Source organism: Bos indicus, chromosome 5, assembly GCF_029378745.1.
Source record: "Bos indicus isolate NIAB-ARS_2022 breed Sahiwal x Tharparkar chromosome 5, NIAB-ARS_B.indTharparkar_mat_pri_1.0, whole genome shotgun sequence".
Taxonomy (NCBI): domain Eukaryota; kingdom Metazoa; phylum Chordata; class Mammalia; order Artiodactyla; family Bovidae; genus Bos; species Bos indicus.
Window position 1 is genome coordinate 72,127,775 of NC_091764.1, and position 12,427 is coordinate 72,140,201.

Genomic DNA, 12,427 nt, shown 5'->3' on the forward strand with positions numbered 1-12,427 from the left:
ACTGTGTGTGACCCCATAGACGGCAGCCCACCAAGGCTCCCCTGTCCCTGGGATTCTCCAGGCAAGAACACTGGAGTGGGTTGCCATTTCCTTCTCCAATGCATGAAAGTGAAAAGGGAAAGTGAAGTCAAAGGCAATGTTCAAGACACAGACTACTCGGATTCCTATTTTGGTTCCATAGTATTGAGTAATTTCCACAAGTCTCTTTTATAAGCTTCTATTCCCTCACCTGGAAATGGGTGAAAATAGTTACACTCACTTCAAGGATTATTATGGAAATAAAATAAGATTATGCATGTGAAGCTATTAAGTTGGCACATAATCAATTCTTATTAATTAGAATTATTCTTTTTTTAATGAGAATTATTCTTAAAGGAAGAATTTTTTCTTTATAATTTATTTTTCTAACAGACTGGGAGAAAATATTTGCAAATGAGGCAACTAACAAGGGCTTTATTTCCAAACCAAACAAATAGCTTATACAACTCAAGAAGACAACAACAAACAACTCAAATGAAAAATGAGCAGGAAATCTAAATAGACATTTTCCTAAAGAAGACATATAGGGGGTCAGCAGGTAAATGAAAAGATGTTCAACATAGCTAATTATTACAGAAATGCAAACCAAAACTACAATGAGGTGCTACCTCACACTGGTCAGAATAGCCATCATTAAAAAGTCTACAAATAACATATGCTGGAGAGGGTGTAAAGAGAATCTTCCTACACTATTAGTGAGAAAGTAAGTTGGTATAACCACAATGGAGAACAGCATGGAGGTTCTTCAAAACATTAAAAATAGAGTTGCCATGTGATCCAACAATCCCATTCCTGGGCACATATCCAGACAAAACTATAATTCAAAGAGACAGACGAACCCTAATGTTCACAGAACTACTAATAATAGCCAAGACATGGATACGATCTAAATGTCCATTACCAGATAATGGGTAAAGAAGATGTGGTATATGTACACAACGGAATACCTCTCAGCCACAAAAAAGAAGGAAATAATGCCCTTTGCAACAACATGGATAGATCTAGAGGTTGTCATACTGAGGGAAGTAAATCAGAAAGAGAAAGACAAATACCATATGCTATCCCTTATATGTAGAATCTAAAATATGACCCAGCTGAACTTATCTACAAAACAGAAAGAGACTCACAGGCACAGAGAACAGATTTTCGGTTGCTAATGGGGAGAGGGAATGGGGGAGGGATGCATTGGGAGTTTGGGATTAGCAGATGCAAGCTAGTATATACAGAGTGGATAAACAGCAAGGTCGTACTGTATATTCAATATCCTGTGATAAACCACATGGCAAATGAGATGAAAAAGAATATTATATATACTGAATCTCTTTGTTATACAGTGAAAATTGATGCAACATTGTAAATCAACTATACTTCAATAAAATAAACTGAAAAATTTTGTTTCCAGGGTGTAGCCTGATGTAGGCAACTTACCACTGATTTAACCTAGATTGTAGGGGCCCCTTTTGATCTACCTGCATAGAATTGTTTTCTGCTCCTGAAAATTTTTCTTAGATTTCATCAAACTCTGGAGGAACCATCTAACACCTTGACTTTGAAGTGATGAGCCTACAGCCCTTAATTTTCGTTAGCTTTTCACACTCAGTCACTCCATCCCAGGGTAACATGCCAAAAATGTACCTCCTCTGAAACACTGAAGCTCTAATGTTTCACTCCCCAAATCCAGCCTTTTATTCTTTTAAAGCATTTGGACAGAAACTCCCGTTCTCACTATAAAAGTTTTCTAACCACACCATAATCTCCAGTTTGCTCTGGCTGTTACTTTTTACTATCCATAAAATAAATACCTCTGGTCTCTTTTTCGGTCTTTTTTATTTTGGGGGGTGCAGCTCATATTCCCCAAATCCTTCATTACAGCTACTCTCTTGAATCACTTAAGTTGTTTTTCAACTCAAATCCTGAGCAGGGAAGATCTGTGGTACAAGAGAAGGTACTTTACTGAAGGCCAAGAGAACTAGATCCTAGCATCACTTAGATCTCTGATTAGCAGCATGCTGCTAATTCCTTTGATAAATTTTTATTAACCACAGAAAACATATGATGTTTCTATAGCATGGGATTCTTGAAAACACACAATGAAACCAGGTACAGGAAAGCATTTCCTTCTTTATCAAGAGGAATGGACAAGAAAACCACAGCAATGAAAATGCAAAGGGCTCAGTGTTCCAGATGGGGAAAGGGTGAGTCAGGGGACACTTAATTGCTTTAAAAATGAGTTTAAGTCTGCGCTCAGACCAATTACAGCTCCAGCTGGGGTATGTCACATACACACATCTGGAACAACTGTTGTATGCTGAAGAACCACAGAGAATGGCACACATGAAAGAGAGAGAAAAAAGTGAGCCCATTCATGGAAGATAAGAACTCAGAAACCACTTATCATGTTAACAGGTCAGAGGACACTTTTAAGTGTTAACTAGGCTCCCTGCACTGCCATTCTGATCATGGGTGAGGGAACAGGGATGATGAACAGTGGACTCAGTAAATACAGTAGGTCCTCAACCCCCTGTCTGACTTACTCCAAGACAGAACTCATGCAATTTCTGGAAACCACCATGAGCCAGGTTTTATCCTAAACCCTGGGCCTAAAGATAAACGGTATAGGCCTTGTAGTCCAGCCTCTCCCAGTCTGGTGGGGAAGGCAGATGAGTGACCAGACAATGACAGATACACTGACATTTGGCCTTTCTTAATACTCAGGACCAATATGGGGGAGGGGGGAGGGGGGAGATAAAAAAGATGAGGATTTTAGCAAAGCACAAGGTGAACATTTCTAATTGTGTTTCTAAATATGGAACAAGTTCCTCTGGGAGGTAATGATCTCTTATCTCTGGAAGGACTCAAAAAGAGAAGATTAATGACCATTTATATAGAATATTATAGAAGAAAATGGGAGGTTGTGTCAGATGAATGCCAAGTTCCTGCCTAATTAAGATTCTGTGATTCTCAAAAGGGGACAGGGCCCATTCATTAAGACACCATGTTACATAAAGAAACATTTGCCTGAGCATAAAGTGAATTGTACAACTGACACAGTTTCTTTTCTAACACAGATGAATTTCTGTTGGTTGTCTACAAGGTTCCATGTTTCATATTTAAAAGCCACAGATCAGTCTTCTGAATATAGAATAGCATGTTACACATGTCACTTATCCACACTTGTTCTGTGACCTCATCCTCACTATTAGAAAAGCCTGAGACAAAAGCCCGAGGTCCATCGCAGGCCTTAAAGAACCAGCTTTCCCACTCACAAATCATGTGTATAATCTAGGAACCATAAAACAATAAAGCAAGTGGGAAAATGCCACCTTTTCCAGACCCGGAAACCTCAGCCAGTCCTCCTGCGTAAGAACAAGAGCCTACATTCATAAACTATTCTAGGAAAGCAATCTAAAACATACACCCTCTAAGGAGCGGTCAGCGATCACCTGTTTCTTCGATGTAGGGGAAGAGGTGTGCTGATGTGGTAGGTTTGGAAAAGAGAAGACTTAAGAGGTTAATCACAGCCATCTTCAAATACACAAAAGAGGAAGGGAAGGAAACAGAATCTGCTGAAGGCCTTTGTTGTTGCTGTTCAGTCCCTAAGTCGTGTCTGAATCTTTGCAACTCCATGGTCCACAAGGAGAAGAGGGTGGCAGAGGATGAGATGAGATGGTTGAGGGCCTATTATGTGTCAAGCACCATGCTTTCCTTTATAAGACCTCATTTGACTGCATTTCTTCACCAATAAAGGGGACCTAGAGCCACTAACTTTGAAAGATGATCATTCTCCTTGTCACCATATAATTAGTGATGCTGGACAAGGTAATTCTGAAGACCAAATATCGCTTGCTTCATCTCTCATTCTTGTGCAGGGCATCTCTGAACATACCTTACCCTCCATGAGAAAGACACGTCTGGGGGAGTTGGTCCTTCCTCTGCAGGTCAAGTCTAATCAGAACTGCTCCTGCCCATGGGGGTATTTTGTCACTGCACTGGAAGCTTGGCCACTGCCAAGTGTGTGGTCCCCCTGAACTATAATCCAGGCCCCGAGATCATACAACCTGAATCCAATTTGAGGAAGAGGACTGATCGGAAAGAATCCTATGTGAGATTCTGGTCAATCTGCTTAACCCTCCACCACAAGGCCTCATTTGTCAAAAATATAGCTATGAGTATTGAGCTTCTTTTTAACCCCGAGACTCTATGAGTTCATGCCATTATCAATCCCTGCCGAGTGAACATGCCCATCACTTAGGAGGCATAGCTTCCTAGGAAACAGATGAGGCAGGCAGTCGTGTCTCCACCTGCCCCAGGAAGAGGAACAATAGAAGTTTGTCTCCCAGAGGACAGCAGGTGATGAAAGACGGCGGTTATCTAAAGAGAACCTCTACAATACTCCATAGGGACCAGCACAAAGGCAATTGAATGTGAGTAGGAAGCTAATTTTTAGAGTCAACCATCAACACTTTCTGTAACCATGGTCCTGAATCCTACTTCATCATCTTTCTGATGCTGGTAATGAGCAGGCATCAGGTCTAAGAGAAAAGGAGATAAATGAGGGCTCCCAGTGAGACAGGGGCCTCATGAGACAGCTCCTGCCCCAGCCACTTCCCTTCCTGAGCTCTGGATTATCCCCCAGTGGGGGCCAGGGGTGACTTCCTGGGCCAACCAGGGGCAAGATCAAAGGCAGGGTATTCAGGGCCTCATCTGAACACTGGCAAATATCTTGCTGATTTAAGGCAAACTGTCCAGAGTGAGGACTGCTTAGTTTAGTGATCCTTGGATGGCAGGGATGGGGCCGTCCCAGCTCTCAACAGCATCATTAGTAAGACACACTTTCGTCCACAGCAGGAAGGCCGCTCCCCGCAGGCCTTTAAATGGAGGAGTTAGGTTTAATACATTTGTTCTTCAGGAACAACCAGAAAAAGAACAGCACCGAGAGCTCAGAGGACCTTTGTCTAGACACAGTTGTGGTATCTTAGCTTAAAAATAGCCCACAGTGAAGGAACCAGAACAGAGGAGAGAGAACATGGATTGTGGAGTCAGTTCTGGGTTTTATTCCTGGCTCTGCCACGTACTGGGCTTCCCAGGTGGCTCAGTGGTAAAGAATCCATCTGCCAGTGCAGGAGATGTGGGTTCTATCCCTGGGATGGGAATATCAGCTAGAGGAGAAAATGGCAACCCACTCCAGTATTCTTGCCTCCGAAATCCCCTGGACCGAGCAGCCTGGTGGGCTACAGTCCATGGGGTCACAAAAGAGTTGGATATGACTCAGCAACTAAATGACAACTGCCAAACGCTAGCTACGCATGTGATTGGGGGTTAGTTATTTTATCTCCTTAACCCTCAGTTTCCTTATCTGTAAAATGGGGATCATAATAGAATCAGTCCACAGAGTTATGGTGAGCATTCCATGTGAAAACCATAGAACATAAGAAAGAAATTGTTCCATATATAGCAGAGGTTTATACTGTAGCCTGGGCTTCCCTGGTGGCTCAGACAGTAAAGAATCTGCCTGCAATGCAGGAGACATGGGTTTAATCCCTGGGTTGAGAAGATCTTCTGGAGAAGAGAATGGCTACTTACCCACTTCAATATTCTTTCCTGGAGAATTCCATGGACAGAGGAACCTGGCAAGCTACAGTCTATGGGGTCGCAAAGCGTCGAATATCAATGAGTGACTAACACACACCATAGCATATGGGGTTCAAAGTCAATGAAAATGGAATTCTGAGTTCAAGTGCAAGTCAACAGTGGCAACCTCATCCCCCAGTCAGGTGGCAGCCCACATTCCCCTCCTTTTCTTCAGATCCATCCCACCTCCGTGTCTGCTGAGTTACATGACCCCGGATCTCACACCATTTCATTTGGAAAGGAAAAATCAAATAGTGGTCTCGGCGTTTATTCACTGCCTAATCTCAGGGAAATATCCTTCACCTCTGGGCTTCAGTTTACAAATTGCCTGTGAGATGGAGGTAATGAAGCTCCTCTTTCTACTCCACAGGGCTGTCCCAAGGCATGAGTGATGCATGCCACCACCTGCAAAGCTCCATGCAAAAAGAAGTCATGGTCCTCATCCTGCTGCTCCTTCCCCTGGTGACAGGGGCTTCGTGTCCTGAGTGGATGTGGAGGCACTCAGTCCTGGGAGCCTGTGGATCCGGGAACTAGAAAGCCGGAAATGAATGAACCACAAAAACATCAGAAAGACCAATGAGTGTTTCACAGGCCACGGGGACGAGCATGCTGAGCGATCACTGTTTGCAATTCCGCACTAACTGGTCATTATGGAGAGAAGCATACCAGTCCAGCGCAAATTTCTCACAGCTTGTTTTTAATCACACACTGATCCTTCATAATTTCCTTTCCCCTATTTGTCCATTCTCCAGCACTAACAGACAGAATAAGGGCCCCAGAGGAGTATTTCTGAAAAATGTCATTTCCAACAGCTATATAAAATGATTTCTCAGCCATATCGGGGGAGGCCGTCTTATGCGTCCGCTGTGGGTACCATCCAATATGTTTCCTGGATGCAAGTGCAGAATCAGCACGATTCCACGACATCATTTGTCCCTCCTCTAACACCATCTGATGGATGGTGTTTCAATACATCCCCTTCCTGGTTTACTTGTCATGGAAAGATGTCTGCCCCATGGCTGCTCTTGGGATTAAGGTGGGTTGGTACAGATGGAGCTGTTTTCTCTATACTATTGCAGGGTCAAACAAACACCTGGCTGGCTGCCAGTGCCCTGAGGTGCAATGGGCCTCAGGAATGTGGTAAAGTCCTGACGGTGATCCAGAACTCTTTCCTCAATCTAATGTCTATTGACAGATGAATGGATAAAGATGGATAAAAATGTGGTACATATACACAATGGAATACTACCCAGCCATAAAGAGGGCGATGATTCCATTTGCAGCAACATCAAGGCAACTAGAGATTACCACACTAAGTAAAGTTAGTCAGACAAATAGACATCAAATATCACTTATATGTTGAATTTAAAATATGACACAAATGAACATATGTACGAAACAGAAATAGAATTACGGACATAGAGAACAGACTGGTTGCTAAGGGGGAATGGGTTGAGGGAGGGATGGATTGGGAGTTTGGGATCAGATACAAACTATTTTATGTATGGAGAATGGATAAATCACAGGATCCTACTGTAAACCACAGGGAACTATATTCAATATCCTATGATAAACCATAACGGAAAAGAATATAAAAAAGAATGCATATATATTAATATATGCTCAGTTGCATCTGACTCTTTGCAAATCCAAGGTCTGTAGCCTGCCAGGCTCCTCTGTCCTGTAATTTTCCAGGCAAATATTGGAATGAGTTGCCATTTCCTACTTCAGTACACACACTCATACATACACACACACACATAATTGAATTACTTTGCTGTACAGCAGAAATTAACACAACATTCCAAATAACTATACTCCAATTAAAAAACAAACAAACAAACTGAAATCCTTTCCTAATGACTTTGCGTCTGTCTCTTAGGCACCCAGCATTGAGTTTACTGTGTATCCATTTAGTAAATATTTTCATAGGCCAGGCATCATGCCAGGTGGTAGGGATAACAAGAGTGATAAAAAACAGAAGCCTAGCTCTTTTGGACCCTACACTTGAGGGAAGGTAGACATTTACCTGCTCATCACACAAAGGCATGAAAGTTTACACTCAGTGGTGAGTTTACAGAAGAAACGTATGTGATCCTCCAAGAAGATATAACAAAGAAACCCCTATGAGATGATGAAAGCAGAGAAGGTTTCCTCAAGTACATAGAGGTTCAGCAAAATAATAGGGAATTAATTAGCAATGGGGAAAGAACAGACTCCTAATACGACAGACAGAAGAAATACTTGTGCAAAGGCCCCCAGCAGAAGGGAAGGAGCACAGTAGCCTGGAAAATTTAGCAGGTGAGCAGCGGTGCTAACAATACTAGAAGTTGGAAGGAGGCAGGAGCCAGAAACACAACTCAGTTAAGGAGTGCACTCTCCATCCTAAAAGCACTAGGAAACCATCAAAGGTTTTACACAGAGGACAGGGATGGTGTGTTGGGCTTTCCTGTGGGAAAGTTGATTTGTTACTGATGAAGAATAGATTCAGTAAAGGAGATGTAGGCAGATAAGAAGGGAAGATACTTGTCTGGGGGAAAATCTCACGTGCTTAGACTATGATAGTATCAGGGGAGACGGAGACAAGCTTGGACCTCAAATGGCCAGATATAGAGAGAGGGAAAGGGACACATTGAAGGCAGACTCTTAGTTCCGGATGAGCAGCTAAGTAGATGGTGGTGCTAGATGTGAGGAAGGCTCAGGTCGGGAGAGTGGGCAGATCATGATTTAGGTTTGTCAAGCAGAATTATGCATAAATTATTATGATCATTCTCATGAATTATGGAAAAATTACATTTTACAGAATGCCTCATACTCATTGTCCTTATTGGATTCTGACAACTTGCCTCATGGGATACAGGACTGTGGGTGATAGATGTTTAAGTGGTAGGGAAATGAAATGCAGGTGGGAGGGACTTTGTGTTGCAATCATCAGTAGAAGGCAGGGTCAAGGGCAGGACTCCGGAGACCATATCCTTCAGAATACATCACATGGCAATTTTCTTTTTCTTATTTTTTAAGCCATGCAGTCTTCAAATGGATAAAAATTCAGTGTGCAGGCTTCCCTAGTGGTCTAGTTGTTAAGAATCTGCCTCCCAATGTAGGGGACAGGGGTTTGATCTCCAGGCCGGGAAGATTCCACATGCCAAGGAGCAGCTAAGCCCTTGTGCCACAACTATGGAGCCCACACTTTAGAGCCCATGCTCCATAACAAGAGAAGCCACCGCAATGAGAAGCCCACGCACCCCGACAAAGAGTCGCTCCTGCTCGCTGCAACTGGAGAAAGCAACGAAACAATGAAGACCCAGTGTGGCCAAAAGAAAAAAAAGTGTGTAAAAATAATGGATACTTGGATTCATGTGGGCATGATGGAGTCAGAACTCCAGTCTTTCCCAATCTCACCTGCCTCCTTTCTTCCAGGACCCTAAGAAATTCTTGGGGTTCCCAAGGGTAGGTTACAGGCCACAGTGCCTTACCTTTCAACCTCCCAAAGGCCCGGAGATTTCCCTGTAGGCCATACAATTAAGAGCATTTTAATCCTACATTGCCATGGCTACAAAGGGGAATAAGGGACTATCAAGAACCTGCTGCATCTCAGGCACAGCTGGGCCTTCACGTGAGTTGTCTTATTTAATCCAGTATCTTTCTCTGTGTCTGGCAGTGTCCTACCCATTTGGCTCAGAGGTAAAGAATCTGCCCGTGATGTTGGAGACCAGGGTTTGATTCTTGGGTCAGGAAGATTCCTTGGATCAGGAAGTGAATGGCTACCCACTCCAGTATTCTTGCCTGGAGAATTCCATGAACAGAGGAGCCTGGCAGGGTTATATTAGTTCACGGGGTTGCAAAGAGTCAGACACAACTGATTGACTAACACTTTACTTTTCACTTTCATGGCTCAAACCCAAGTCAGACAGCTCTTTAGTGGCAAGATGGGATATGAAGTTGGGGTTTTTTCAACCACTCCGTGTTCTCTTAAAAAGCAGGGGGGTCCAGGCTTACACAGAGCACAGACTTGGAACCACACTAAGACAGAAGCAGCAGCCTTCTGTGCCAGACACAGCTCCTCCCCTCCCATAGCTCTTCCCCATGGAATTGGTGCTCAGACCCTGGGAGACAGAGTGGCTTGCTTTCACCTTAATTAGTGCAGCAATTTGCTAAATTTTGTTTTTCCCTTTTTAAGAGTGTTAATCAATTTTAGCTCAGAATAGATTGGAATGGCACACAAATTGCCACGACAATCCCCAAATGCTAAATTCTCAACATCTCGATCAACCCCAGAGCCTGAAATATGGGAAAATCAGAAACTCTGGCCGGCATCTGAGTGATCTATTTAAAATGTTATGGCTCTGAAATGAAAAGATAATGGCTTTATGAGGTTTAGAGCAAGCAATTTGCTAAAATCAGCCTCATGCCTACGTGTTTAGTCCTTCCCAAGGTGACTGGAGATGGAGCAGCCACAATTTCTGCAAAGTTACGTGTTCCACTAATAACAGCAATTTGTAAAATCCACTAGCAGCACAGGGTAACAAGCAATGCATCAGAAACACAGAAAAGAACAAGATGTGTTCCCAGCCCCGTCCCCCATTAAGAAGGTTCTAAACTAAAGCAGTAGTTGGACAAGTGAACAGAAAAGATCTTCCTCTCCCCTGAGGGAGTCACAGAAAGATCTCAGAAGAGGCGGCCATGGAGCTGAGTCTTGAAGGACGAGTGGAGTGGTGACAAAGTAGCTGGAAGGGCATGTCGGATAGAAGGAAAGGCTCAAACACAGGAAGGAGGGAAGAGAGCCCAGAGGTGGTTTCTTAAAGCTAAGTAATAAGTGAATTTGCAGGAACGGCCAGAGACGAGACTGGAAGAAGAGTCTAGAGCCAGTATATGAAGGGCGTTTTAATCAGACTGTGAAACTCAAGCTTGACACAGACCACGTGGTACCACAGCAGGATTTCAAGCAAGGTAATTATATGGCCAAATGATCTTCATTTGGTTGAAACCTTCTGGCCCAACATAATCCTTAATATTTATTCAGCCTAATGTTGTGGGGGTTATTTGGCCATGCCACATGGCATGAAGGATCTTAGTTCCTCAACAAGGAATCGAACCTGTGGCCCCTGCAGTGGAAGTGCAGAGTCTGAACCAATGGACTGCTAGGGAAGTCTCTATTCAGCATAGTCTTTTAAAGTGCACTCAGATATATTCTCTCATTTGAGCCATTACTCCTTGAGGTTGTTGTTATAATCACATTTCTACTCATGAAAAATCAGACCCAACAAAGGTATAACTTTGTGTCTTATGACCAGTAAATGACAATACACAAATTCAAACCCAGTCCCATCACACTCTGAGTTCAGTGGTGACCTGACCAGGTAATCGAATTCTCCAGATATCAGCCATCATGGGCCTCCTTTAGATACGGACCAGGCCAGAGGCCTCCAGTCTCCACAGAAACGCTTGGTGGTCAGAATTGCATAGACCAACATGTATCCTGTGCTAAAGAGGTGGTTAACACTTCAGATAATCAAATCAATTTCAAGTGGCAAAAACCCTCAGATACACCTGGACATTTCGAGTTGGGAGTTGAGATTTCTGCCTTTGCTTCTGTCTACTAAACCATAAACAAGAAAAGCATGACCCCCTTCCCGCCAGTACCTTGAGCTCATCAGCGTTGTAGAAGTCTACACGCACCGCAGGTACCATCCAGGTCTGGAAGAGTGTTGCCAGGATCTGCTCGGCGATGGAGTCGGCGATGAGGTGGAAATGGAGAGGATTCCGCCTGTGGGCAGTGAGAGGAGGAGTCAGGAGGGAGAACCAAGACCTTTGAATTCTAGCCACAAAACCCCATTCTTACCAACTGGTAATATTTGGGTTCCTCAGTGCTCAGTGGTAAAGAATCCTCCTGCAAAGCAGATGTGGGTTCGATCCCTGGGTTGGGAAGATCCCCTAGAGAACGGAATGGCTACCCACTCCAGTATTGTTGCCTGGGAAATCCCGTGGACAGAGGAGCCCAGAGGGCTACAGCCCACAGGGTTATAAAGAGTTGGACACGACCGAAGCGACTGAGCACACACACACAACCAATTTGTAACAGCAATGGGGAAGGTCAACCAGGCATTTTGCCTAACCAGTGCCTGCTCGGGAGGATGTCAGAGGTAACAAGGAGAGAGGATACCTAATCCAACCTCAAGATTTCAGAGATGTGGCAACTCCAAGGACTGGAGAGGGTAAAATCATTGGTGACACTCTGCTGCTGCTGCTAAGTCACTTCAGTCGTGTCCGACTCTGTGTGACCCCATAGATGGCAGCCCACCAGGCTCCCCGTCCCTGGGATTCTCCTGGCAAGAACACTGGAGTGGGTTGCCATTTCCTTCTCCAACGCATGAAAGTGAAAAGTGAAAGTGAAGTCACCCAGTCGTGTTCTACTCCCAGCGACCCCATGGACTGCAGCCTACCAGGCTCCTCTGTCCATGGGATTTTCCAGGGAGGAGTACTGGAGTGGGGTGCCATTGCCTTCTCCGTGGTGACACTCAATGCAAGCCAACCACCATACCTGCTATTATGGCATCTATATCTCCAAAAATCATAGCATGTGTACAATTTGGTCAATGCTTTATCTTTACCAGCTGGATGTACTGGCCTCAGTGAAGCACGTGGACAGAGGGTGAGGTCTTTAGACTGGCTGTATGGAGCTGGAAAGTACTTCTCTCATAGCACAGCACTAAATCCTGTCTCCTGCTTGTTCCCCCCACCATGTCCATTCCCATCC

The 12,427-nt window shown here is 44.0% G+C and overlaps 1 protein-coding gene across 6 annotated transcripts in view; it reads right to left on the reverse strand.

The window, feature by feature from the left end:
- LARGE1 (LARGE xylosyl- and glucuronyltransferase 1) overlaps nucleotides 1-12,427 on the reverse strand; it is a 609,153-nt gene that overhangs the window by 284,087 nt on the left and 312,639 nt on the right. For all 6 annotated transcript variants that reach the window (XM_019961264.2, XM_070788583.1, XM_070788584.1 and 3 more), the window contains one exon: nucleotides 11,314-11,437. In XM_019961264.2, coding sequence (XP_019816823.1) covers nucleotides 11,314-11,437 — 124 coding nt within the window. The remainder of the gene's footprint in view (nucleotides 1-11,313; nucleotides 11,438-12,427) is intronic.